General features: G+C 58.8%; 1 protein-coding gene across 2 annotated transcripts; it reads right to left on the bottom strand.

The window, feature by feature from the left end:
- Positions 1-2,762: 2,762 nt before the first annotated feature.
- On the bottom strand, positions 2,763-27,619 carry KCNJ4 (potassium inwardly rectifying channel subfamily J member 4). 2 transcript variants are annotated; one of them, XM_067698090.1, is made up of 3 exons: positions 26,743-27,619; positions 9,954-10,148; positions 2,763-4,900 (listed from the first exon to the last, which is right to left on the bottom strand). In XM_067698090.1, the coding sequence occupies exon 3, from the start codon at positions 4,859-4,861 to the stop codon at positions 3,524-3,526; it is 1,338 nt and encodes a 445-aa protein (XP_067554191.1). In that variant the 5' UTR covers positions 4,862-4,900; positions 9,954-10,148; positions 26,743-27,619; the 3' UTR covers positions 2,763-3,523. The 2 variants fall into 2 exon arrangements, with proteins under 2 accessions (XP_067554191.1, XP_067554190.1); XM_067698089.1 differs by lacking the exon at positions 9,954-10,148 and having other exon boundaries at positions 26,743-27,618.
- Positions 27,620-27,912: the final 293 nt, after the last annotated feature.

Genomic DNA, 27,912 nt, shown 5'->3' on the forward strand with positions numbered 1-27,912 from the left:
CCTTCTAGGTTCTTTTCTATTTTGCCTTACGCAATTTGCGTCCGTTAAGGAAAATGCGTTTTTTCAGAAGCTGGGGAGGAGGAAGCAAAGATGAACCTAGAAGAATTAGACCCGAGTGGTGGGGTTTTAGACGGGATGAGGGCAGGCTGTCAGCTGGGTGAGCCCTCACCTCTCTCTCCCTTTCTCCCACCAGATGTCCCGGGGCTGTGACTGAAGGAGGGTAGAGAGGGGACAGGGCAGGGCCTCCGCTTCCTGGCCCCTCAGGGGAGATGGGTTGGAGCCAGGAAGGGCTCGGCGACTCCTTCAAGGCCCCTTTCGTGACTCCAAGCTAGTGATATATATCTAAGGTTCTTACACCCCCAGATTCAGCGATCCCCCCTATCTCGGTGCCGCCAGGAGCCGGGAGTGAAGTGAGAGATCAGAGGAGCTGCCTGCCAGGGAGCAGGGGAGGGGAAGGGAGGTGGGAGGGCTGTGAAGGGGAGCAGGTGGGAGAAGGAAGGTGAGTCAGCGCAGAGCGGAACAGCAGGGCTTTGCAGCCTTGGAGCCTCCCTGCAGCTGCGTGCTCGCCTCTGGGCTCTGGGCTCGCACCCCTGTGGCCCCCGCTCCCCCATGCCCACTGTCACAAGTGTCTGAGCAAAGTGGCAAACTGGTGACAAGGAAGGTGTTCGGGAGGGACCTTGAAGTGCTTCCACATCACTCTGGGCGGGAGGCCCTCTAAGGGGGGCCACACCCCTTCCTCTCTTGTCCTTATGGATGGAGGGCTGGGCAGCCTCTAAGATGTGCTCCAGGTTGAAGGTGCTGTGTCCAAGGGTGCCTGAGTCTGAGGTCTTCTTTAGCTACCGCTGGCAGCCCAGGGCACCAGAGCATCACTGACATGAAGCAGGCAGGAGAGGATGAGATAGACGAGGTCCTCCCAGGGGTCTGCAGGGCTGGATGGGGTGGGGGGTGAGACCCTGGGGTGCTCCCACCTGGCGCTCTTCTGAGAGCATGGGCAGGTGAGTGGCTGCACTTTTGTCTTGCTGAGTGGCCCCTGTAGGCCCTTCGAGGCCCCCAAAGGTCACAGGTGCACTCTGGGATATCTGGGTGGGGGCAAAGGAGGAAAAGAGGCAGCCCCTCCCCCCTCTCTTAGCCCCTGCCTCAGGGAGGACGGGAGGCCAAGGGGAAGCCAGCCCCTGGGCTTCTGACAGTCTTCACCTTGGTTCAGGCCAACCCCTTTGTTCTCTGGGCCTCGGTTTCCTCTCTGAGACCAAACCCTTGTACCACCTACCTTGAAAGGTGTTATGCAAATAAGAGACATTGTAATGAGTTGTTGGGGACTTGGACCCCTTTCTCCAGGAAAGAGGCCTCAGCTTCTCCTATTAAACTGTTAAGGCATGTGGAATGCACCGTGATTTACCCAAATGGCCAAATGTTGCCTGATGAAATGTGGTCGTTCACAAGCAGCCAACAGCGCTTCACAGCAGGTGAGCCTGCCTCCTGGTTCCCTGTGTTTCCTGAGAGAGCTGGCACCTTTGCTGGAAGATTCCTGGGAGCAGGGAGGGTGCCCTCTGCTTCCTCATACTCCAAATGCTGGGTTCACAGTTGGCCTGTAAAATAGACTTAGAGCTGGAAGGAACCCTCAAACTCAAAAGTTCTGTGCTAGATGAGCGATCATGGCCACAGTTCCACCGGGTGTGCACACCCTTTGCAATGGGACGTGACCATGCTCCCAGGGAGTGGAGTCAATTTCCCGCCCCTTGAATCGTGACCGGGATTAGCCAATAAAATGCAATGGAAGTGATGTTATACAAGTTCAAGGCTGGGCTCCAGAGACTTTGCAGCTTCTGCCTTGACCCTCTTAGGCGCCAGGAAGGGATCTGGTATAGCCAACTGGAGGAAGAGAGGCCACCGGAGGAGAACCGGGGCCCCCCGTGCCCCCCACCCCCACCCCCGGGCCAACAGTGAGACCTACTGCCCAACACATGAGTTAGGCCCTCATGGATCTTACAGCCTGGCTGATCTCCCCGCTGAGCAGGGCTGCTGGAGTGAGCCCAGGGAAACCAGCCCTGCTACAGCACCGCAGAAAGAATAAACCATTGTTGTCTAAGCTGAGGGTGGCCTGTTACACAGCACAGGCTAACTGAAGCCCGGGGCGGGGAAGGGACTCACCCAAGGTCCCACAGTGAGGCAGAGACCAGGTCCGACTATGACCAGGTTTCCCCGCTGCCCCCTAGAGCCCTTCCCACCACAGCGTCCTGCAGCCCAGTTAATCAGCACAGCCTGGTGGGGGTGGCTATGTGGGGTGCAAACCAAGCAGGCTCTTCCCACTTCTCCCTGAGTCATAAAGGGTTGGCTGACGTCCACACAGGCTTCCCCTGCCCATCATCACTTAGGAAGAAGATATGGTTCATCCCATTCTAAAGATAGTGAAGCTGAGACCAAGAGCTGATGGGCAACTTGCTGACAGCCACATAGCTTGTTAACAGCAAAGCTCTGACTCAAACCCACTCAAACCTCTTAGGGCCACTTAGGATCCTTCCCACTGGCTCCCAGGAAGGAGACCAGCAGGTGATGAAGTTCCCTCCAAGGGTCAGTCTCTCAGGGGCACAGACACATACGCAACACACACAAACCTACCACACACACACACACAAACACATCCCATACACACAATACACACATACGTACCACACACAGACACGCATCGTGTTGGTCTCTCTCTCTCTCTCTCCGTTTCCCTCTATCTCTCCTTCCCAACCCTCCATCTTCAATCAGCCTACCGCTAATGGACCATATACTTTATTAAAAATATATAGTTACAAACTCCATTGTCAACCTGGGCTGGGCCTGCAGGCCCAGAGGGCCCACAGGGAGGGATGGCCCTTACCCTGCTCCTTGAGGTCCCACTTCTGCACCCAAACCCAGTACTATCCACGGGCCAAGAGAGCTGGCTCTGAGGGTCTCAAGGGACCAGCCAGCTGGGCAGGGGAAGGTTGGGCTTGAGGGGTGCGGAGTGCGAGGGTGCACCTCCTCGCCCTGCAGGTACAAATGGCAGAAGGTGGATGTGGTGCCTCCATCTCTCCATTTATAGATATTTACGAAAGAAAGTCATGAGCAACAGACCACAGTCATGCAAAAGAAACGCACACCCCTCCCACCCCCTCAAACTAACCACCGGCCCACCCCGGAACCCCCAGATGCCCACCCCCCGACAGTCCAGCCGCCTTCCCCAAGGTTCTGAGAGCAAAGGGGGAATGTCCTTGAAGGGTCGGTGGGGAAAGGGTGGTGGGTCTGGGGTTCCTGAGCCGCCAGTGGGTAGGTGCTGGAGAACCCAGGCTGACCAGACCGAGGGTATCCTGGCTCTTTCCCAGGCCTGGGTTCTGGAGTCAGTAGGAAGGGGCCTCCCAGTCTCTGAAGCCCCCAGCTCTCTCCAGAAGGTCCATGGAGCCAGGGTGAGCCACTGTGTCCTGAGTGCGGTGGAGGTGTCCTGGCGGCCCACCCCCGGAAGAGGCTCTGGTGGGAAGCGAGAGGGCGGGCCTGGAGGTCAGATGGCGGACTCCCTGCGGTAGGAGATGTTGTCCAGCGGGAGGGTGGCTTGCATGCGCTCCAGATCCAGGTGGCTGCCAAACTCCAGCATCCGGATGATGCCCGCCTCCTCCTTGGAGCCTGCCTCCAGGCCCAGGCCCGCGGCCACGGCGGCAGCGGCCGCGGCCTCCTCCTCCATCTCCTCTTCCTCCTGGCTCATGAGGGCCAGCTCGTTCTCATAGCAGAAGGCACTGGGCGGGGGCGGTGGGGCGGGCAGCACGGTGATCTTACTCTCCTGCAGCTCCCGGGCGGAGCAGCAGGGCGTGCCGGCCACCTCGTAGGTCTTGTGGAAGCGCGAGTAGTCCACCTTGTAGTGGCTCTTCTCCTCAAAGACCACGGGCTCGAAGCGGTGACCCCATAGGATCTCGCTGGCCAGGTAGGAGCTGCGGGCCTGGGTGGTCATGGCCGTGGCCTCCACCATGCCCTCCAGGATGACCACGATCTCAAAGTCCTCCGACTCCAGCTCCTCCTTGCCCATGCCGTAGAGCGGGCTGTCCTCGTCGATCTCGTGGACGATGATGATGGGCGACACCAGGAAGATGCGGTCCAGGCCGATGTCGTAGCCCACGTTGAGGTCCCGCTGGTCCAGCGGCAGGTACTCGCCCTCCTGGGTCATGTAGGGCTTGATGAGCTGGGCCCGCACGTGGGCCTCCACGATGTGGCTCTTGCGCAGGTTGCCCACGCGCCACATCAGGCAGAGCTTGCCGTCGCGCACCGAGATGACCGCGTGGTGGCTGAACAGCAGCGTCTGCGCCCGCTTCTTGGGCCGGGCCATCTTGGCCATGATGGTGCCGATCATGAAGGAGTCGATGACGCAGCCCACGATGGACTGGACCACCACGGCGATGACCGCCAGCGGGCACTCCTCCGTCACGCATCGGAACCCATAGCCGATGGTAGTCTGCGTCTCCACGGAGAACAGGAAGGCACCCAGGAAGCCGTTCACATGCATGATGCAGGGCTTGGCGGCCGCCGGGGCCGCCCCGCCCCCTCCCGCCACCGGGGCCCCCGCCGCGGCCCCCGCCGGGCCGGCCTCCAGGTCACCGTGGAAGAAGGCGATGCACCAGAAGAGGAGGCCGAAAAAGAGCCAGGAGACAAGGAAGGCCGCGGAAAAGATCATCAGCATGTAGCGCCAGCGTGTGTCCACACAGGTGGTGAAGATGTCCGCCATGTAGCGCTGCGACTTGTTGCTCAGGTTGGCGAAGTAGACGTTGCATTGGCCGTTCTTCTTGACGAAGCGGTTGCGGCGTTTCCGCCGGGGCACGTGGGCCTGCCCGTTGCGGCTGTGCCCGTGCATGTCCTGAAGCCGGCGTGGTCACCTGGGAAGACGCAGGGCCTGCGGGGGAGAAGCAGACACGTGAGACGCTGGGGAGCGAGTGGCTGCCGTGGGAGCGGCTCTCCAAGGGCCCCCGGAGTCCGGGTTCCAGGGCTGCAGGGAACCCACCCAATGATGCTCAGAAGGGGTGGAGCCTGGACTGGGACCCAAGGCTTCCTCCACCACGTGGGCAGAATGTTAAGGTGGTTCTGACAACAGGGAGGGAGTGCCTCCGTGGCTGGCCCAGCTCCGGGATCGGGGTCTGCCAGACCAGAAGCTGAGACCACCGGGATCCAGGCCCTAGTCCCAGCCCCTCCCGCTGCCCCTCCTCCCCCACCGAAACCTCCTGTGCCTGCTCTTCCGGGGGCTTCCTGATGCCCATCTCGGCACCGCCCTCGCACTGTGTGTCCCACGTGCCCTGAGCAGAGGAAGTGGTGAATGCTCTGGGCCCCGCTCACCTCCCTGGGCTCAGCCTCTGCCCTTCTGGGTCTCTCGGGGGTCGGACATTCTCCTGTGCGGTCCAGTTCGGCAGCCACTGGCCACCTGTGGCTCTTACATTTAATTAAAATTAAATAAAACGTCAGCTTCAGTTCCCCGGCTGCACTCGCCACATTTCAAGGGCTCCGTAGCCACATGTGGCTAATGGCCACCATACTGGACAGAGCAGATGCAGGACAGTTCCATCATTGCAGAAAGTTCTACTGGGCAGTGCCGGGACCCACAGCCCAACGTCAGTTCCTGTCCTGTCCCCAAACTTGCTGGGAGCAGTGGTGGGTGAAGACTCCAGTGTGGTGGTCAGGACGGACGTAAGGGGAGCCCTGATTTTTGGCTCCCGTGTAGGCATCCCTATTTCCATATCACAGGTGAGGAAACGGGGGCTCAGAGAGGGGAACTGGCCTGTCTAAGGCCGCACAGCTGGTAAGTGAGTCCAAGTCCAGGTGTGTCTAACTCTTCAGCCCGCAGGTGCTGTCAGTATTGCTGAGTTCGTGGTGTGAAGACCTGGGGTGGCAGAGGCAGACACACCACTACCTAGCTATGTAAACTCAGGCAACTCATTTCACCTCTCTGAGCCTCAGTTTCCTCAGTTGTAAAACGGGGATCAAAACCCTACCTCACGGGACCCGAGGAGACAGTAGGTGCTCAGTTAAAGCCAGTTGCCCTCCTGCCTTCTTTCCCGCTTCCTAGAGCAGGAGGAAGCTGGTGAGAGGCAGGATTTGCCTGTCAGCGTCCCCAGCTGTTTCGGTGGAGGTGGCCTCTCACCCTGCCGGGTGGCGGGTGTCCCAGCTGGGCCCACGGAGGGCAGACCTTCCCCTCACCCTCCCCTCCGCTGGGGCCCCAGGAGAGAGATGGTGCCGCCCAGGGCCCCAGCGGATGGCAGGGCCGGGGCTGGGCCCGGGCCCGGGTTCCTAGTAACGTTTTGGCCCAGAATTATATAAGGCTGGAAGTTTCTATTTTCTGTTCTATTCTTCTTCCTGATCTAATTGTGCATCTGTGGCAATGTTTATACACTTCCCCGGTTCAGGACAACTTGGTTGCCGCAGCAACCGGTGCGCGCCAACGCTGTAATTTAGAGATCAACAGCTTCAGAGCCTGCCTCTTCCTGGGAGAAACTCCCTCTCTCAGCCCAGGGAGAGTGAGCCCTGTCCCCATCTCCTCCCTCCCCTGCGGTTACCCTATCCTGACTCTGGGTTCTCCTCCCTTTCCCCCTTAAAAGGAGCTCCCTGGATCCCACAGTCCTGGATTGAAGTCCCAGATCCACCATGTAACTTGGGCAAGTTAGTGACTGCTCTGCACCTCAGTTTCCTCATCTGGAAAATGGGACCAGTGAGACCCAGCAGTCTAAAGACCTAACAGGTAACGCGGGTGTGCAGGGCTGGCCCTTAAGAGGTCATGATTTTAACTGGGCTTCCCAGACCCTCTCTGCTGCCTCCCCTAGGGTCCCAACAGCCAGGGCCCCAGGTGGGTAGCCCTGAGGGCATTGGGGGCCAGGGGCGCCTTCTAGGCTATAAATGGCTTTCAGAGAGGTCTTCCTTCGCTAAATACATCCCTCTCTGCTTTGTCTCACCATCTTGAATGCATCCATTAGCACCACAGAAGGAACCAGAGCCCGTAGGAAGGGTTTCAAGATCACTGATTTCAAGACCCTCATTTTACATCTGAGGCCAAGGAAGCTCAGAGCTGAAATGAACTCACTAAGGGTCCCAGAGCAGGTGCGCCAGCCCTGAGCAGTCCCCTCACTTCCGCTCCTGGGAGGTCAAGGAGGTGCTCCCGGGAAGAGGAGCTTCCTCTCTGCAGGGGGTTGGGGTAGGACTTCGGGGCTAGGGAAGAGAGGGCACCAGCCCAGCCCTGGCAGGCTGGACCCACCAGCCTCAGGTCTGCAGGATAGAGAGGCAGAGGGGACAGAGTGTAGCAACCTGGGCCTCTGGTGGATGAAGACCGTGAGGCCCAGAGAGGGTAAGGGCCCTATCCAAGGCCAGACAGGAGCCCAGGGTGCTGCGGGGCCCTCGATCTCTGCCCAAGGGAACTGGTCCTGACCTTGGGGGTTCATCTGGTGCTGCAGGAGAGGGTTCTTCATGGGGCTTCCCTCACCAGCACTGCCCACTGTTTCCCATCCCTTAGTGGAAGTGCCAGGAGTCTCAGCGAAACCCCAGGACGAGGCTCTGTACGTCCCTACCCCCTACACTCACACCCTCCACTTCAACACCGCCCCAGCCCCTGCCCTTCCGTCACCACAATTCCCCAGCACCCACGTGTAGCCCGGGGGGCGGGGGGCACAGCTCATCTCCCGGCCCCATGCCTCCTCTCCCAGTCACAGCAACCGTTCCCCGAGCCCCTGCCCTGGGCCAGGCCCGGGGCCACCACCGTTGTGCCCGCTAGCTCAGGCGGTGCTCAGAAACGTCCACTCCTGGGCCTTTGGGAAAGCTGCCCGCGAGCACAGGTGCTGCCACCAGGTCCGACACTCCACCACGGGCAGCCCATGTGTGGGGCGTCCCCCTGAAGACCCTGGGCTGGTGAGGGCCCAGCCCCTCGTCCTCAGTCACCTGCCCAGATACACCACCACTCCATCCATCACCATAGCCCCTGCACAAGAGCGGTAGGTTCAGCTGCCGGCACCGCACGAGGATGACACAAAGTGAGGGGTACGGAGCTCGGCCAGTGCTCGCGGGTCACAGCTGCCAGGAGACGGCCAGCTTTTCTGTCCCTTGTTTTTCACACAGGGCTTCCTGGCGAAGGCACAAGGACCCAAGGGAAAAGTGTGAAAGAGAAAGGGACAGAGATCATGGGAGAGAGGCGACAGGCATTGATGATTGGGTACCATCTTCCTCCGAATATAGATGTTTTATTAAAAGAGAGAGAGAGAGAGCAAGGGTGCCCTAGCTGTTCAGGTGCCTGTACCATGGCTACAACTAAGTGTACTTTTCTGGAAAAAGGGAGCTGGTCTAATCCGCTTGCACCGAAAGTGCCCTGTGCGCACACACTGGGGAACAGGGTTTCTATGGTGGGGCCCCGGGGGGCCGGGCGCTCTGGCTGCCTTGCTGGGTGACCTGGAACAAGTCCCTCCCCTTCCCAGCCAGGCTCTCCCTCCTTTATTCTAAGAGTGCAGCCTGCAGCGTCTTGCAGGGTGAATGTTCTTTCTTTTTGGGAAATAATGGGGATGGGCGATGCTGGCTGCGTTTTGAAATGTAATGTCCTTTCTTAGCCAAGTGAAGAATCGACAATGCTGTGCAAGTTACCAACTCTTTTTTTTGTTTGTTTTTAATTTTGCTGTGCTGTGAACATCTGGATCCTGGACAACTAGGGAAACTGAGGCTGAGAGCAGGGCTGTGGCACATGAGTCAGCGGCTGGCGATGGACACCTGAGCCTCAGGGAGAGAGTGAAGGGGACCAGCAGGGCTGTCAGCTCACTGGCACCGTCTCTATCCTGCTCCTTCCTGAGGAGTTAGGGAGGGCTGGACCCTGCCTGCCAGGGGGTCCAGAGAGGCAGGAGGACCACCCCGCACCTGTGTCCTCTTCGGTTTTCCCTATGATATGATGACACCAAATGCCCCCTCCTTGCCCACAGCTCCCTTTGCCGAAAAACAGCCAATAAAGTGGCAGCAGCCTCAGCAGTTTCCCGCAGCCTGGGAAGGCTGCGCAGGCGAATCCCCCCACGAGCACCCGCCGCCACTCGTGGGAGTCACGGTAGCGTCTGCAGGTGCGTCACGCAGGCCCTCTGGCCCCAGACAGCAGCAGCAGCGTGTCCTGAGGCCCAGGCGGGCTGGCCTGGCCGCACTCGGCCCCTAGACGGCGGGCGGGAGGGGGCAGAAGCGCACACGTAGGGGGTGCTTAGCCCGCCTGCAGGCCTTCAAGCACCCTACTGATGTTGGGTGGGACAGCAGAGGAGGCGGAGGGACCTGCCGGAGGCCACACAGCTCAGAGTGGGGCCCAGCTGAACCCGTCATCCCTCGGTGGCTGCCCTCAGAGAGGGAACACTGGAAGCGCCAGCTCTATGCCAGGCGCTGTCTGGTGCCTCTTGCTGAAACATCACTACAACTCTTCGTTAATTTAACAAGTATTTATTAAGCACCTACCGCAGCAACAAGCAGGGTTATTATTTCTCTTCCCAGCTGAAGCATCACAGGCTGGGGGTGGGGGTGGGGGAGTAGGGACGGGGATGGGGTCACACAGCAGGTGCGGCAAAACCGGGATTCCGACTCAGGCCTGGGTGGGTCCAGGTCCTGGCTCACCCTGGTCCGCAGCCTCTGGCCTTCCCTTCACCTCCCACGATGCCCTGTTCAACCCGGACCCCCTCACGCCTCTCCCCAGCTCTCCAGCCTCAGCCCAAGCCCCCTCTGTTCTCTGAAGCCTTCCGCGGCTGCACTGCCAGCAGCCAGCCCTGCTTCCTCACAGCCCCTTGACCCTCACTCGGCTTCTTTTCAACTTGATGAAAATAATGTGCTGGTTAAAGCCTCACCTTCGGGGCTTTAACCAGCACATTAGGCTCCCAGGCTCGGCTCTGTCGACCTCCTAGCATGTCCTCTGTGGACCTCGGTTTCCTCACCTGCAAAATGGAGATGATGCTAACAGTGCCGACCTCACCTACGTAATAGAAACATCAGCTGAGGGTTCAACAGGGCACTGCAGGTAAAACACAGCGAATGAGATGAGATGAAGATGATGATGATGATGAAGATGACGGTGTAAGAACACTGGCCTGGGAGACCGGAAACCTGGCTTCAAGTCCTGGCTCCACCACTAACTGCTCCAGCCAGGGGCTCCTTCTCTCCATCTGCAAAATGGGGGACCGTAATTGCTCTCTGGCCAGAGAGCTGGGAAGATGTAATGAAGTAAGAGCCCAGCACAGCGTCTGAAATAAGGCGGGTGATCTGGTGGGCGTTCTTGAGTCTGATGAGTCCCACTCATCCCTGAGTCCCTCTTGGGCCTGAGGGGAGGCTGCCTCTTCTAGCAGACGGCGCACCCATGGGGAAATGGGGGCGGTGCAGGGCCAGGGGGTGGGGGGAAGAGAAGATTTCCCTGGAGGAAGTGGAAGGAATTAACAAGACTGCCCCATTTCCCAGCCTTGTGAGGAGCACAGGGCCTGCCCCCAACCCCAGCTCTGACTGAGGCCTCTCGGGCCTGGACTACCTGCTTTGGCGGGGAGGGTCCTTTCATCTCACACACACGGGGATTTGGAGGAGGGAGAGGACTTCAGTGCAGGCAGCTGTGCTCCTCAAAGAGTAAGAGGCGGCTAAGGATGGATCTAGCCATGGGGTTGTCCCATCCTGCCCACGGTCCTCTGCAGGCCCCTGTCCTGCTCCTCAGACCCTGGGAGGTCTGACTACCTTCTCTCGATGAATCTCCAGAGCCCAAATCTTCCCCCTCCCAGGGCGGTGGCTCTGACTCTGGAGTCTCTGTACCACTTTCCAACTGTGTGACTTTGGGCAAGTTACTTAACCTCTCTGGTCCCTGCACGCCTCATCCTTAGGTGGCTCTAAGAGTATTCCTTACCTCATAAGATTATTCTGAGAGGTAAATGGGATCATGCACAGGTGCCCAGCACAGAGTAAGTGGTTGGTAAGTGGTACAAATCACTTCAGAGGCTGAACAGTCCTTCCCTCGATCCCCTCCCCTGGATTTCAGATGTCACGCCCCAGAGCCCACCCTGCACCCATCATGCGGCCCCGTCCAACTTTTCTTCCAACACCAACGCTAGGGAGCAGGTGAGTAAGAGCAGCGGCCTCAGACTCTCACAGAGCTGGGCCGGGAGTGGGCTCAGTCCCGTCTGGCTCCAGCAGGATCCTTGACCTCTAAGCTTCAGTGCCTTCATTTACAAAGGAACCCAGTAATGCCTACCTTGCGGGGTGGTGTCGTGAGGACCAGAAGCAGATTGTCAATCGTCATAAAAGTGCAGGCCACACCGTGGGGGCTCAACAGACTCTCTTCCTCCCCCTCACCTTCTTCTGTACCCCGAAATCCCACTGCATGCGTAGCCCCTCCCCCACTGGCCAGCAGTGTGACGCTGCGAAATCCACACGGAGCATTTAGTGTGCATTTGCTCTGTGCGGGCACTGTTCTGAGTGCTTTACGCTGATCAATTCCTGCCATCCTCATCCTGACCTCAGAGGAAGCTTCCGTTTTCATCCCTACTTTATTTTTTAAATTTTTTTGGCTGCACTACGTGGCTTGCAGGATCTTAGTTCCCTGACCAGGGATTGAACCTGTGCCCCCTGCTGTGGCATTACACGTCCTAACCACTGGACCGCCAGGGAATGCCCCATCCCTACTTTAGAAGTAAGATAACCAAGGCACAGAGAGGTTCGGCAACTTGCCGAAGGTGACACAACTTGTAAGTAGTAACGTCAGGATTTGGAACCAAGCAGTTTGATGCCAGAGCACATACATTAGACACTCTGCTCTCCTGCCTCAGAGAAACACTGTTGTATCAAAAGTTTCTTCCACTTAGTAAACATTTATCACACCTGCCCTCCTTTGTGCCAGGTTCTGTCCAGCAGGTCCTACTGGGAAAGGAGAAACTGGGTCATAGGGCAAGTTGGAGCCAGGAACTGGGTCCCTGATTTGAGGTCCAGACAGAGCCTAGACACACAGGTGACTCTGGGCTCCAGAGGGGCTCTGAGCAGTGTGGGGTGAACTGGCTCATTCCTCCAGCTCTACAACCACTGCACCTCCCAACCACACAGCCAGCCAGCGAACAGGTTTAGAAAGCAAATTCCCCAGAATGTCTAGACGGACCTTCCAGTCATGGCCAAATGGCAGGAGCTGGTGGCTGGAGGACAGAAGGGCCACTGCTCCAAGCTGCAGGTATGCCCTGTGCTGCATTGCTGACGCCTGGCCCCTGCCCTGATAGATGGAGGGCTCCCTGCTCCCAAAGGAGCCTCTTCTACTGGCCAGACAGTCCCACCAAAGAGGCCCCCCAGACACCTTTGCCCTCTCCCTAAAGGAACTTGAAGGCAAGAGCGGATCCCCGAAGGCTTCTCTCTTCCAGAACAACTTCTGCTCCCTCGCTGGTGGTGGGATTCAAGCCCCCACTGCCTTGCTGTGGCTTCTAGGGACCTGCTCTGCTGCGTGCTCATTCCTCATAGGCGCTCACTCAGTTACTATTGCACTTGCTGCGGGTCAGGCACAGGCTGCGGACTCACGCAACTTATGCATCGGTTGGGGAGAGATGCTATAAACGTAACAAGCATTTGCACAGGTGACAGCCGTCAGCTGTGGTGAGCTGCTTGAAGGAAAATTATGGTGTGACGTGAGAGAGAAGAAAAGGGGCCGTAGTTCGATGGGGGTCCCCGAAGGCCTCTTTCAGAAAATGACATTTAAACCGAGACCTGAGTAGTAGGTGGGAGCCAAGACAATCGGGAGAATTGTGTATCTGTGTGGAACATTCCAGAAAGAGAATCTGCAGCAAGGCCAGAGAGCAGGACTGAAGTGAGCAAGAGGGAGGGTCACCCAGGATGAGGCCCCAGAGGTGAGGGGTGGGCAGGGTTTCAGAATTCATCCTCATGGCTATGGGAAACGGGCAGGTGGTGAGGTTTTGCCTGGTTTGATCTTTTAAACCTTCATGTGACATCTTTAAGACAAATAGGAATAAGCTGTAATATAATAAACCCGTGTATTCACCACCAGGCTTCAAAAATAAAACGTCCTCAATATGGCCCCCGTGGCACCCCTGCCCTTGTCTGGCCCCAGAGGTCTCTGCTGTCTGATCGTGGAGCACACACAGGAATGAGATGTCAGGATGCTTTGTGGGGCACCGTGGAAGCTGCAGGCCAGCGACAGGGCTACCGCTGCTGCCCAGGCGGCTGATGACGGTGGCCTGGAGCTGCCAGGGTGGTGGCAGCGTTGCTCATGAGAAGTAAAGAGATTGGGGACACATGCCGGACAGAGAGCCCCCAGGTGTGGCGATGGGCTGGGTGGGGGGTTGGGAAGAGGGGTGTCAGGAATAGGTAATGGTGAGATGCTGAAAGAGGACCAGTTCCTAGGGTGCAGTGGCCTTGGAATGTCCACATCGGGAAGTCCACGGCATGTCAGCCCCCAAGATGCGGACAGAGCTAGACTCATTCGATCGTGCACACCTGGATGAGGCTGTTAAGTTGTAAGAGTGGATGAGATCGCCCAGGCAGGGATGCTGGATGGGAAGAGAAGAGGGCCTCAGACCCAGCCCCGAGCATCTCCGGCACGCGGAGGAGAACCTGCCTCGGCAGATGGAGGCCAAGGGGCAGAGGGAGAGGATCAGCAGGACAGCGGGGCCCCTGAAGCCAGAAGAGGGAGTTTCAGCAGAGTCGCCCAGTTGGCCCTGACCAGCCCAGACCACCTAGGCCAGTGGCGCCACCTCCTTTTCCCCATTAGGGTGCTCCCTCTCCCTGGCCAGAAAGGGTGAAGACTCCTCATGGGCAGAGGAAAAGGCAAAGTGCTGCGCGGGGTTGGGGGCGGCAGTGGGCAGGAACAGAGGTGACTTCCGCACAGCCCACAGCGGCCCTCCAATCCCAGCTCCACAGCCAGGGGTGGGCGTGATCACTGCCAGCCCCTCCCCCCCATTGCCTCATCCTGGGCTTCTCAGCCATCAAGACTCCAGGAGCTGGAGCTGCTGGTCTGGGAAGAGGGTCTCCCAGAGTTTGGGGGGTGGGGGCTGATGCCCCCTCACTCACACAGGATTCCTTGAATTCTCTGCTGGGCTCACAGGCCGAACCTAAGAAGAGGTGTGGGGAGGAGGGGGAGTGGGTCAGGGTGGTCAGAGCCAAGTGCCAGGGCGAATTCAGCCAAGGCCACCCCGGGCAGCTTCGGAGAGCCATGCGATTGCCTGTGACACTTGTGTGGGCTCCTGGGCCTGCAGACACTCACGCACTCAAGGAGCCAGGCGCCTGGTTTGCCCAGCCCAGACTGGAAGCAGCCCAAACACAATGGCACACCGCGAAGCCAGTGAAAAAACGAGGGGGAGCCCGGTAGGAACCGGTGTAGGTCTTCAAGATGTGTTTTTTTTTGTTTTGTTTTGTTTTTGCGGTACGCGGGCCTCTCACTGTTGTGGCCTCTCCCGTTGCGGAGCACAGGCTCCGGACGCACAGGCTCAGTGGCCATGGCTCACGGGACCAGCCGCTCCGCGGCATGTGGGATCTTCCCGGACCGGGGCACGAACCCGTGTCCCCTGCATCGGCAGGCAGACTCTCAACCACTGCGCCACCAGGGAAGCCCTTCAAGATGTGTTTTTAAGTGAAAGAAGGTAACCACGATGAACACTGAGCATAATATCTATCATTTGTATAAAAAAGGAGAGAAAAGAAACTTATAGATACACATCTTTGCTTTTCTGTGCTTGTCTATGGATGGAGACCCAGGAAACTGGTGACACTGGCTGCCTCCGGGGAAGGGAAGCAGGTGCCTGGGGGAGGGGTGGGAGGAAGAATTCTCACTGTATTCCCGTTTGTGTCTTTTTAATTTTAGAACCATATGAATGTATTACCTACAAAAAAAAAAAGACACATAGAAAGTTTTAAAACTAGTGTGTACCTGTGTGTATTTTCTGAGAAAGGTCATAGCATTCATAAGATCCTCAAAACGGACTGTGATCCCAGAAAGCCTGAGAACAAACACTTCACTTTGGTACTGAGTGGCCATGGAAAAATGTCTTAACCTCTCTGAATTGCATCCATAAAAAGGGGAGGAACAACACCCACTTCATAGGCATGTTGCCAAGACGAACAGTGACAGTGGAGGGTAAGGGGTTATAAACTGCAAAATGCAAAAACACTTTGTGAAGGGGATGGCTTACCGTCACCTCCAGTCCTCTCCGCTGCCCCCTCCAGGGCTCCTCTGAGCCCACAGTCCTCCCAGCAGTTCTGATGGAGGCTGCTGGCTCACCCTTACCTCCCTCCTCAAGTCCTCCAGGCCTGAGGGCCCCTCTGCGGGTTGCCCCTCTCCCAGCCTCTCTATTCAGAACCCATGCAGTGTCCAGGCTCAGCCTTGACTAAAAATACCACCCGGCCCCAATCGCCCTCCAGAGACAAGCAGATTTGGCACCTGCTCCAGTGTCTGCTGGGCGTCTAAGAGGCATCACAAACCCAGCATAGCCAAGATGGAAGGATCGCCCCTCCCCTGCCTTCCCCATCTCTGTCTGTGACCTCCTGGGGGCGCTGCTCAGGCATCACACCTGGGCATCATCCTTCAACCCTCCCCGAACCCAAGAGTCATAATAATGGTATGATAACTAACATTCAGTGTTTACTCTGGGCCAAGCCCTGGCCACTCCTTTGACCCTCATGACACCCTGGAGGTGGGCACTGTTATTTTCGTCCCCACCGGGAGTTCAGGAGCTTCCCCAAGCAGGTGAACCACAGGAATGGGACCTGGACGCGGGCCCCACGCCCAGTCCATCCAGCCTGCAGCGCCCTCCCTGCCGCAAGCCACGTCATTGCCGACAACTGCACGGGGTCCTCCCTGAGCCTCCCTGCCTCCACTCCCCATGCAGTCCGTCTCCACACAGGCTGAGGACCCACGTCACTCCACAGCATGGAGCTCTCGGCTTCCCACGGTGCTGTCCTGCCCTCCAGTCTCCCCTCTCCACTCCCACCCTGACCCCCGACCCCCGACCACTCGGGCCTTTCTTCTTGCCCCTCCTGGATGAAATCCTCCAAGACTCCACTGCTCACACCTTCCTACCATTCAGGTCTTGACTCAAAGGCTGCCTCCTCCAAGAGGCCCCCCAGGTATTCTCCGTCTGCGTCCTGGTCTTCCTCACAGCATTTATCCAATCCAAACTGATTTCACCCACAATCTCCGCAAGTGCCGGGACCTCAACTCTCTGCTTCACCCCTGAACCCCAGTGCCTGGCACAACGCAGACACTTAATAAACATCCGACGACTGTCAAAGAGACGAGGTAATTTCAGCCTGTCATAATTCCCGTGAAGGACCTAAGCAAGGGTGATGTGACAGAACGTGACCAGGGAGGAGCTATTTTTGTCACCGGAGTTAGGGAGAACCTCTCAGTGGAGGTGGCGTCTGAGTGGAGACCAGAAGGAGATCTTCTGTGGTGCTGGAGCGGGGCAGGACGTCCAGGGCCTCGGGCCTCAGCCTCGCACTCCTACGGAGCACTGGCTTCTCGGCAGGTGTCCCCAGGTGTCCTCCCAGCGGGGCGCCCAGGGTCCTAGGCCCAGAAAAGCAGCTCCAAGGACAGGAGGAGGCAGTGCCGGGGCGGGGTCAGCAGGAGAGGGCGCAGCAGACAGGCCTCGGAAGGGCCAGACCGCGGCAGGAACACTCGTGCTCATCCGCAGCCGTGAGGGACTGGTGCTATCAGAACGCCTACTACGCGCAGGGAAAGAGCTACGTGCTCACCCGTCACCTCTGACCATCTGCCAGCCGGCTCCTGAGGCCAGAGACTCGCAGACTCCATTCACTCATTCATTCATTCATCACCCTAAAAACACGCTGAGCTGGACGGGCAGCTGCCCTCCTGCCTAGTGTGTGTCCAACACAGCCCAGTGTCGTCCCTCGGAGGGCACTCCATAAGTCACTGTGGAATGAATGAACACTAACTGAGCACCTGCTGTGTGCTGGGAGAAGAGAAATGAGTCAGACACCACCCTGCTTTGCTGAGCTCCGCAGGTAAGTATGTGAGGAGGGTGGAAAGGATCCTCACGGCCAGAGGGCTTGGAGAGGAGGTGGCCAGAAAGACACGAGGCAAACAGACCCAAAGACAAAGCAGGGCTGGCGGGGGCAGAGAGCGGGACCTAGGCCCCAGGGTGGGGTGGTTGACCAGGAGGCTCGGGGGCCTGGAGCTAAGTGGGCTGCTGGGCAAAGGAAGGAAGGTCTGAGGACAGAAGAGCAGTATCCTGCAATTCTCAGCACTTATGTTCTTAGGAACCAAGCACCCTGGAGAAAAGGAATCTGGACACTCAAGCCTTCTCAGTGTTGCCTCCAGGATTTCTATACAAGGCAGTAAATTTCAGACTTTCTGACCAAGACCCAGAGTAAAAACATATTGTAGGACTTCCCTGGTGGTGCAGTGGTTGAGAATCCGCCCACCAGTGCAGGGGACATGGGTTTGAGCCCTGGTCTGGGAAGATCCCACATGCCGCAGAGCAACTAAACCCGTGAGCCACAACTACTGAGCCTGTGCTCTAGAGCCCGTGTGCCACAACTACTGAGCCCGCAAGCCACAACTATTGAAGCCCACGCACCTAGAGCCCATGCTCCGCAACAAGAGAAGCCACCGCAATGAGAAGCCAGCGCACTGCAACGAAGAGTAACCCCCGCTCACTGCAACCAGGGAAAGCCCGCGCACATCAGTGAAGACCCAACACAGCCACGAATAAATAAATAAATAAATAAATCTATATATTAAAAAAAACATATTTTACTTTGCTACTCATCATACAATACAGTCCATATATTTTAAGAGATGAAACAAGAGCATCACTAAATAATACCCTCATTACATACAAGTGCTTGAAATTTTCTTTTTTAAAAATTAATTTATTTTATTTTATTTATTTTTGGCTGCATTGGGTCTTCGTTGCTGCACGCAGGCTTTTCTCTAGTTGCAGCGAGTGGGGGCTACTCTTCATTGCGGTGCGCGGGCTTATTGCTGTGGCTTCTCTTGTTGCGGAGCACGGACTCTAGGCGCACTGGTTTCAGTAGCTGTGGCACGCGGGCTCAGTAGCTGTGGCTCGCGGGCTCTAGAGCACGGGCTCAGTAGTTGTGGCACACGGGCTTAGTTGCTCCGCGGCATGTGGGATCTTCCCAGACCAGGGATCGAACCTGTGTCTCCTGCATTGGCAGGCACCACTGTGCCACCACGGAAGCCCAAAATTTTCTTTTTTATTTCATTAAAAAAAAAAAAGCGTAAGTAGTGGACTCAACTAACTCAATTTCACAACCACTAATGGGTCAGGACCTGCATGCAGTTTGAAAAGCACTGACCTTCGGGGTGCTTAGGAGCTGTGAATGGGTTGAGATGGGATCTAGGGCTTATCTTGAAGCTGCAACTGACCATTCTTGGATCATGGGCTTTGGGGGCACACACTGTGGGGAGAGTTGTTGGAAGTCAAGGGGGAGTATGTGGAACAGTCTGTTAGACCCTTAGGGTCACAGGACCTCTGCACTGCGGTCCAAACAACAGGGACTCTGGGTTCTGGGTCCAATCCCTTCCCTGGCCCTGTATTAGAACCCGCTGCTATCCCCCTAGCAGATGCCATTCAGCAGTTGCTTGCCCACCTCCCATGACAGGGAGCTCACCCCCTCCTCAGGCAGCTCCCTAGAGTGTGGGGAGTGAGGCTCTGCCGTGCTATTCATGCAGCTGGTGACTGTAAGTCCTTCCCATGGCTGCCTTGTCTGTTCTCTCTGACCCCTGGCCTGTCATCTCAGGGACCCGGGCCAGCTCCAGCACGAGGCCATGGCCTGCTCTCTGCCCCACTTGGTTCCCTCTCCTCCCTGTGGCCCGGCTCCTGCCCCATGGCTAGGGGGTGGCCCTGGAGCCCAGCCAGAGAGAGGCTCTTTCCAAGGTCAGGTGGCCTCAGGATCTGCAGCTGCACAGCCTGGCGCTGGTGCTCAGCCAGGCCTGCCCCCACCCAAGCAGGTCTGGAGGGCTCAGCACAGAGGTCAGGTGCTGACACTCAACACAGCCAGAGGAGCTGTGTCTGAAGGTGATGACCGGGGACCTGGAAGTCTGCCAAGAGTGGCCACTGAGGGGTCAGGACACAAAGAAGCTCATGTCTACAACAGGCCATGTTATACTGCCAGGCTCAAGAGATCTTCCCAGCAACCCGCAGACGCAGAGGCACAAGCCCACCCTATGGGTCAGGGGATGGAGGCTCAGAGAGGTGAAAAGGCTGCCTAAGGTCACACAGCCAACTCAGGGGTGGAGTTGGACTTGAACCCAGACTTTCTGTTTCTCATCCACAGGCCTCAGTGGGGACTACTGAGGCCAGAAGAAAGAAGCCTTGGGGGAACAGGCTAGATTCCTCAGACCCCAGAGTGCAGAGCCAAGGCCCAAGTTGGGGGCAGGTCTCAATTAGCAGAACCCTCTAGACACAAGCGGGCTGCCCCGGGAGATGGTGAGCTCCCCCTCAAAAGGGTGTGAGGGGCTCTGATGCCCATGTGTCAGAGTGACTGCAGCCTCGTCTGCCCCCGGTTCACGTCACCCACAGCCAGGGCCCCTCTAGCTCTGTGCCTGCCACCTCCCCTGTATGGCCTCGTGGAGTTCTCCCATTGCTGACCCCTATTCCATCTGTCCCCAGGCTGAGTGGTGCCTTAACTCTTCGGGCGGCGGGGGGGAGGTGGCGGGCTAGACTTCTCAGGCCTACAATGGGAGAGGGGAGGCTCCTTCAGGGAGTTTGGGGTCGGGGTCGGAGAGGAGCTGCAGCGTGGTGGTGGGGTGTCCCAGGGGTCAGTAAAGCTTGGTGCCGGTTCTGCCACCAAGGCGAGGTTGGGCAAATCCCCTCCCCAGGCCTCAATCTCCCCATCAGTAAAATGGGATCAGCCCCTCACTGTGAAGGTACCCCCTCCTCCCCGGCCTAGCTAAGGTCCCCTCCCATCCTCTCTGTCCACGTGGAGCTGGGATGGGCTCCGAGAACAGGTGGGGCAGCAAAAGGAAGAAGCCAGACACTTCCCCCCACCATCACCACAGGTAGCCCCTGTTTCACAGAGGAGCAAAGCGAGGTTCCCAGGGGGATGGTGACCTGGTTAATGTCACTCGGGATAAGTGAGTGATCCAATCCCAGGCCTGTCTTCCTCGCTCAGCTGCACCCATGGTAACAAGGGACTGCTGCCCCTGCCCCTCTCTCCAACCTAGGGGTTTCCCCAGGAGATGAGCTCATCCCCTGCATAGATACAAGGAGTGTCTGAGGGAGACAGAGGTGTCGGCAGCCCTGGAAGAGGGGAGGCAAAGGAATAAGAAGGAGCCCCGAGCTCTGGTCCAGCCCCAGCTCTGTCACCATCACTGTGTGACCTTGGGCAAATCACTGTGGTCTCTGGGCTCCATTGCTCCATCTCCCAGCAGAGTGCTAGAGAAAAAGCAGACACAGGAGCAGACCAGCACTGCAGAGTAAAGGTGGGGAGAGTGGCCTCCTTCATCCGAGACCAGGGGCTGTTTCTGCGCAGCTGTACCCACGCCCCACCGCATCTCCCCCCTGCCCTTCTGAAGCCCCCCCCCCAAGGCCCACCCAAGCAGGTCTAGACCCAGGCTGCCGGCTGATAGGTCACCATGGCAACGCCAACTCCCTACACAGCACCAGCTGGGGTCTGGACCACCAAGGACCACCTTCCTTGGTAGCCCCTCTCCTTGACCTGCCAATGCTCCTCATGGGCACCTCCCCCTGCTTACAGGCCAGATGTTCCGGCATCTGGCAGTAGGGCTGGTCAACGACTGACCAGGTAGCCACAGGCAGGACTGGGGGAACTGGCGCAGGGTGAGGAAGGGGAGCCCCAGGCTGGACGGGATGCCCCCTCCCTCCCTCAGAGGCCAAATGGAGGGTCGCAGAATGGCTGGAACTGGGACTGGGTGCATTCCCAGCGGGACAAACAACATGTGGCTCTTTCTACCCGTTGGACCTGGGGCAAACTCTTGCTTCTCATTGAGCCTCAGTTTTCTCACCTGAAAAGTGGGAGTGACGGCCTTCAGAGGGTGGCGGGGAGGTTTAAGTGAGGTCATGAATATAAAGTCCAGCGTAAAGCCTGGTACATTGGACCTTGTCCCCTTCCTGCAGCTGGACCTCTAGGAAAACCTTTGTCACCCCAGCGGCCAAGCAATAGCACCATCTGTCCGAGCAGTTCGCGTGTATGAGATGTGAGTGAGCGGATGTGAGAGTATGCAAGTGTGTGAGAGAAAGCGTGTGTGATAGTGGGCCAGAGAGTGTGCGAGCTGGAGGGGGTGTGTGTATTGGGAGGAGGTGAGGCAGGGGGGTGCATGTGCCGGGGGCCACGGGGGCCGCACCCCAGCATTCCTCCCACCCATTTGCCTGGCCCGTGTGTCCTGAAAAGGAACAGGGGTCTTAGAACCAGGTGAAACCCATCAGTTCAAATTGAGTCCAGTCACTTTCCATTTGTGTCCAGTTGGTCCCTCCCCCTCGCTGAACCTCAGTTTCCCCTTCTGTGAACAGAGGGACCCACCAATGCCCCAAGTCAGGTTCAACACAGGGACCAGATGACGGGCCGCAGGGGCAGAACTGGCCCCGGCCTTTGGGAATGGGGGGCTGAGACCCGGAGCAAGCTGGAGCGTGAGCTCCCCTGTCCCCCGGCTGCACCCCACCCACCACCCCGTCAGGCCCGTGTGCGCGCCTGCAGGAGCGCGCGTGTGTGACTCAAGGTCTATTCATAGCTGAGCTCCACCAGCTGCAGCGTCACAAGCAGAGGGGCCTCAGCCCATATTATTATTTCAATTACCATCTGAATTAAAAGTTTGAGCAGCGATCAGCCCACGTAGCGAGGAGAAGAGGGAGCAGGAGAAAAATAAAGATGAAAAGGAGAAGAAGGGCTCGGAGATCCCCCCGCACCCCAAGGAGGACTGAGTCGCTGAGGAGGCTTAAAGGTTATGCCAACCCCCAGGATTCCTGCCCGCCCTTCTCCCAGGGCCCAGGGTCCTCACGGGAATGGGAGGAGCGCTTTGAGAGACAGCCCAACGGCAGCCACTTTGTAGAAATAGATCATTTAGTCCAGATTCTTGACCACGCAGATGGGCGTACTAAGCTCAGAGAGGGTGAGGAACTGACCTAAGGTCACACAGGGAGCCACACCCAAGGCTGCTGGCTCCAAGACCCTCTCTTGCCAGACAGGTCCCATCTACAGTTCCTCTTGACCTCACAGGCTGTATGACACTGACATCTGTGGATGGCCCTGGGGCAGGACCAGGGAGGACAGAGGTGGACCTGCTATCCCTGCTGGTTTCTCTTCCTGCTTCCTTCTCCCTGCTCCCAAGGCTGGCTCCCTTACCCACGGCCCTAGCCTAGAGCCAGCACTCTCAGCCCTCTGCCAAAGCAGCCAGCAGTCTGCACTCCCAGTCCCAGACCTCCCTCCACCATCAGCCCAAAGGCCCCTCCCTGCCCACTGGCGCAGGGGACAGAGCCCTGGCTCATATCTAACTCTCCAGTCAGCTTTGGGCAGGCCACTCTTTGTCTCTGAGCCTCAGTCTTCCCCTTTGTAAAACGAGTTCTCCCCTTGGGCGCATGTCTATTTCTATGTCTTCAGAACAGAGCCCCCATGGGATCTCTGAGGGGGTGTCATGCTCTGGGGCGACGCACCACCTCCTGCCAAGCCCCATCCCAGGGGAGGGACGACGTTTTCCACTCTTTCCTCAAGGAAGTCCCAGGGACAGCCCCGGAGAATCAGACTCAGGCCCGGACTCAGACCCAGGTTCCTCCACTTCCCTGCTGTGCGACCTTGGGCAAATCACAGAGACTCTCTGAGCCGTGGCTCCCCCATCTATAACACGGGGACCTCAGTTCGACATTGTGGGGTTGCTGGGAGGGTTAAATGAGAAGGAATTTACAAAAGCTCCGAGCCCAACGCCTGGCACGACGACGTGAGCTTCCTTACTGGGAAGCCGGTAAGTGATGGGCGCTGCTTCCCGGCTCCTCCTGGGGGTATCGAAGACTCTCGCGATTTTGAAGGTGGGGATGCTATTCAACCTCCCCCATAAAGCAGGAGTCACCAGGGCAGATCGCTGGCAGCACTCAGTCGGCTCTGCTTGAATAGCTCTGGGCATAAGGAGCTCACTACTTCACAAAACAGCCACAGATGCACCTCCAGCTCTGGGAACCTTCTGGAAGGGGCCATAATCTTCCATCTGAACCCCAAATCCAGCCTGTCCCTGACTGGGACTGCCTGAAACTGGCTTGAAAATGAGCCTGAAAGAGAGCTCTTCAAATAGACCAAGTGAGGGATGGGAATAATGGCCAGGGACGGTGAGGATGGGGCAGCCAGGGAGCAGGAAGGGAACAGGGAGGGGGCCAAAGAGAGAACTGGGCCCTCAAAACTCCCGGGTCCTGTCCGGGCTGGCCACAGTCTTCCACAGGAGTGTGTGTATCTGCCTATCTCTCTGTCTACTTCCAGGCAGGGCTGGGAGCCAGGAGCCCTGGGTTCAGGCCCCAGCTCTTCTTCTTCCACCCCCAAACCATCAGCGTGACCTTGGCGGGGCAGGGGTGGGGGGTCCACTTCCCTCCCTGGGCTTCGGTTTCCACTTTCGTAAAATAAGGGCATCAGACCAGTGATTTAAGTGCCAAGCCTTCTGTCTGAACTGAAACGCTCTCCTGCCAATGGCTGTGTCAGCCTGCCCCCCACCTCCAGCCCAGCGTGCCGGGAGCCGTGGGGCCCCTCAGTGTCCGGTTTCATGCCAGAGACCCTGTCTCTTCCCCCGTCCCCCTCTTTAATGTCTAGTACCTCTTTCACATCTAGGGCTTTTGAGGGTTCTATCACCCCATTTTACAGGTGAGGAGATGGAGGCATAAGGAGGTAAAGTCACTTGCTCAAGGTCACAGAGAGCCACTCAAAATTCAGGCCTCCTCCCCTGTGCCCAGGACAGCGGCGGGACTCAAGGGCATCTTTTTTCAGGAGAGTCATCAAGATCTTGAATGGCCAACAGTTCTCGATACAGATGTAGGCTCTGCACGGGGTGAGGGTGAGGGGGCTGCCCGAGGTCACACAGCAGAGCAATGACAGATCGGGGTCCTGAACCCAGGCTCCCTGCCTCCCAGGCCTCGCCTAGCCCGGGGGACAGCAACACGGCCTGACCTGCCCTGCCCTGGGATCTCCGAGATTAGAGCCCTTGTTCTGCCTCGAGGCCCTGCCTGGCTGCTCCCGGAAGCCCCCAACACCTGGGACTGAGGGGGAAGAGTGAGCAGGAAGACAGGAAAGAAAGTTGAGGGTTGGCCGCTTGCCCCCCAGCCCTCTGTCCCTCCCTCTCCTTCTCTCCTCGTGCAAGGGGAGCGGTGGTGATGTAATGCACTCGGCTTTGGTCCCGATGCCAATCTCAGAAGAGAGACGACAGATTGCGTGAGCCAAATTTGGCATCCTAGGGGGAGAGGCATGAAAAGTGGAGATGTGGAGGAGAGGAGCGAGGAGCCTGGGGAGGCGCAGGAGAAGGCCCCCTGCCCAGCAGACCCCGGAATGCCTCCCTCCTTCGATGCCGGCCCCCACCTCCTCCCCAGCCCACCTGGCCTCGGGGCCTCCCCTCCTCACTCTGCGAGGCCGGCCTGGCTGCTGCTGGGACCCTCCAGGCCTGGTGCTGCCAGTCCTGCCCCCCCGACACACCGCTCCAGCTCCATTTCCCACCGCCGCTAGTCTCCTGGTTACCATGTTGCTGGTTGTCATGTCGCTTACATGTCCTCGTGACTCAGTGGTCCCCGCAGAGGGGCCCCCTCCTCCTCACACCCCCCTCAGCACACGCCCCCGCCTCCCCCAGATCCACATTAAGAACCAGCCCGCCCTGTAAGCCTACACTGTTCCTCCTCCCCTTCCCTCCTAGATCCTAAGCTAAGAAATTTTTTCACGGCATCTCCTAAAGCTACTTTATTCTCTGCTCCGCAAATGTCTGTTAAGAACCTACTGTGCTCCAGGCTTGTGTCAGCTACTTCCAGAGACCTCACGTGGTCTGTAAATCACCTGGCAACCCAATGAAGTCAGTACCAGCATCCCCACTCTCCAGCTGAAGAAACTGAGGCTCAGAGAGGTCAGGCCAGCTGCCCAAGGTCACCCAGCAGAAATTCAAGGCCAGCTTTGTCTGCTCCCCGTCACCCCAACACTTTTTATGGCAGAGGAGCTTCTCTTTCAAGGGTAACCCAAAGGTTCCTGAGGAATAGCTCCCAAGCCCCAGCTCCTCCCTCTAATTCTGGGTACCCCCTTCTTGGTCAGCCGTATTTCAGGCCATATTCCCCTCTCCCCATTAGCTGTGCATCTTTCCAAAGGTAAGATGAGTCCTTACTCCCATGTGTTCAGCGCTTCCCCAGCCTGAACAGCCCTCAGCTCATCTGAGCGCAGGCGCCCCCTCCTCCCCTTGGAGGTCAGTGGGACAGGGAAGAGTGTCCTCATTCCACAGATATGGAAGTTGAGGGTCAGGGAGGAGAGTGACTTGTCCACCGTGCTGGTTCCTCAGCTAGCTGAGCTGATTTCTAGAAGCCTAAATGGAGGATATACAAGGCCCACTGCCCAGCGTGGAAAACCCCAGAAAGAGCCCATCCTCCCAGTGGAGAACAGAGTAGAATATTCTAGGTTCAGCCCTCCAGACTCCCATTCGGCTGTGGGTCAGCTCAACGGCCAACAGCCTTTGCTCCTGCCATGTTGCACCTCAGCCCGTATCCTACCACCATCTTCGACGTTTTATTCCCCTCATCCCAGGCCGAGCCAGGACCACCGTTTGGCTCTCAGGCCCCCCAAATCCTGCCAACAGCTCCAAAAAGCCCCAAAGCCCTGGAGGTCACAAGACTGGATGTGGGGGAGAAGCAGAACAGACATTTCTCACACACACACACACACATACACACACACACACACACACACACACACACACACACACACACACACAGGTCTGGCTCCTCTCTGGGCCTTGCATGCGTGGCTCTTAGGCCTCCCTCCCTCAGCTCCCCGTTCCCTCAACCTGCTTCTTGACATCCTACTTCTCTTGAGGCCCTCACCTGCCAACTCAGCCAGGCCACCCTCCACCTGTTTCTCCCCCTCCCCCACCCTCTCCCCATCCCAGAGCCTAGGCTCTAGGGGCAAAAGTGTCATGTAGGTGCTGGTCGGGGGACACTGCGCACCGGCACGGTTGCAGGGAAGTTTCCCTACTCCAGGGCTCGTTCAGACCTCTCTTTCCCTGGGGTTCTCTGTCTGGGAAGGGAAAAGCAGTCTTGCCTCTCTGCACAGCCTGTTTCCACCACTGTGAAATGTGAACTGCCTTCTTCTCTGGATACCTGTCCACCAACCCTAGGGTATTGGGGTCCAAAGCAGGTGCTCAAAACATGAGAAGTGGGATTTTGTTGTCAGGGCCATTTGCAAACAGGCCGCAGTTGGGGAGGTGGAAAGGAGACACAAGTCACCTGCCTTGAAACTCCTCCAACCCAGTGTGACAGCTGGGGGTGGGTAGAGGCAGGGAAAGGTCATGGCCGGGGCAGAAGGTCAAGGCCCCTTTCACTCACCTCTACCCCCCTTCCTGGCAGAAACCCAGATCTCAACGCTCCCGACGACGACGACGACGGACAGAGGACAGAGCTCACCAGGTCCCGGGGAGTCGCCTGACCGCGCTGAACGCACGCCTGGCCGCGGGAATCCGGGTCAGGGATAAGGTGCTGAGCGGGCGGGGACCGAGCCGCCAGGCCCTGGGACACACAGACACGCACGCGGCCGGACAGACGACGGACAGCGCCAGCGGCGAGCGCGGGCCCGGCTTACCGCGGGGCGCAGGGTCCGACGAGTCTCCGGGAGGCGGCGAACGGGCGCTACATCCCAGGCGCAGTCGGGCGGGCGGCGTCCCGGGCGGGGAGAAGGGTGTCCCGGCGCCCACTCCCCGCGAACTCGGTGGGCCGGCCCCGCCCCCCCTCCCCGGCTGCCTGTGGGTCTGTCCGTCGGTCCCCGGGTCTCGCGGTCTCCGGGCCGTCCCGCGCCGCTCCCCGCGGGCCGCCCAACTTTCAGCGCTGCCCCGCGCCGCGCCCTCGGCGCCGCCTCGGCTTCAGCATCGTCGGGCCCCGGGCCGGGGCTCAGAGCGCGAGGGTCCGGGGACCCATGGCGCTGGCGCCCCCCGCCCCCGCCGCAGGCTCCTTCCCTCCGCCGCCCCCACTGTTCTCTCGCTGTCACTCCGCGCTGTCCCCCGCCCTGCGCTCCGCTCCCTGCCCCGCTGCGCTCGCCTCTGGCCCCGAGACGCCCGCGGCCGGCCAGCCCCGGCTCTGCCGCCACCTCCCCCGCCGCGCCCTCGGCTCTCTGTTTCTCCCGGTCTCCCCTGCCCCAGTCGGTCTCTCGGTCTCTCCCTGCGGGTCCCTGTCTTCGTCTCCGTCGCCTTCCCAGTCTGTCCCCTGCCTTCCTCTACCCCTGCCCTGTCTCTCCCCTGCGCGTCTCTGTCTCGCTCCGGTCCCTGCCTCTGTCTCTCTCCCTCCCTCCCACTCTCGGTGCGGCCCCCGCGGTCTCGGACCCAGGCCCCCGCCTCTGCCGCGTCCCCGGCTTGCCCGGGAGCCCGAGCTCCCGCCGCCCGCGGCGCGCCGAGAACTCCCAACTCGCGGCACGCCGCCCGGCTTTGCGAGACTTTCGCCCCTCCTCACACGTGACCCGCGCCCCACTGCGGAGGCCGCGCGCCCCCACCCCCAGCCCCGAGCCCCGGGCGGCCCGCCGGGCCCGGCCCTGCCCCTTCTCCTCAGCCTAGCCGGGCATGACACCCCCTCCCACCCGCCGGCCGCGCGGGCTGAGCACGGGCTGGGGGCCGCGTGCTCCGCTCCTGCCCGAGATCCTGCCCGGGTTTTCCTCCTCCCCCCAGGAGCACTCCTCCCAGAACCCATTCCGAGGGTGCGCTCCCGGGTTTTCTCGCCCCCCAGGGGCAGGTGGAGAGGGTTCCTCCGTGCTGGGAAGGGAGTG

This window comes from Pseudorca crassidens, chromosome 11 (genome assembly GCF_039906515.1).
Source record: "Pseudorca crassidens isolate mPseCra1 chromosome 11, mPseCra1.hap1, whole genome shotgun sequence".
NCBI classification, from domain to species: domain Eukaryota; kingdom Metazoa; phylum Chordata; class Mammalia; order Artiodactyla; family Delphinidae; genus Pseudorca; species Pseudorca crassidens.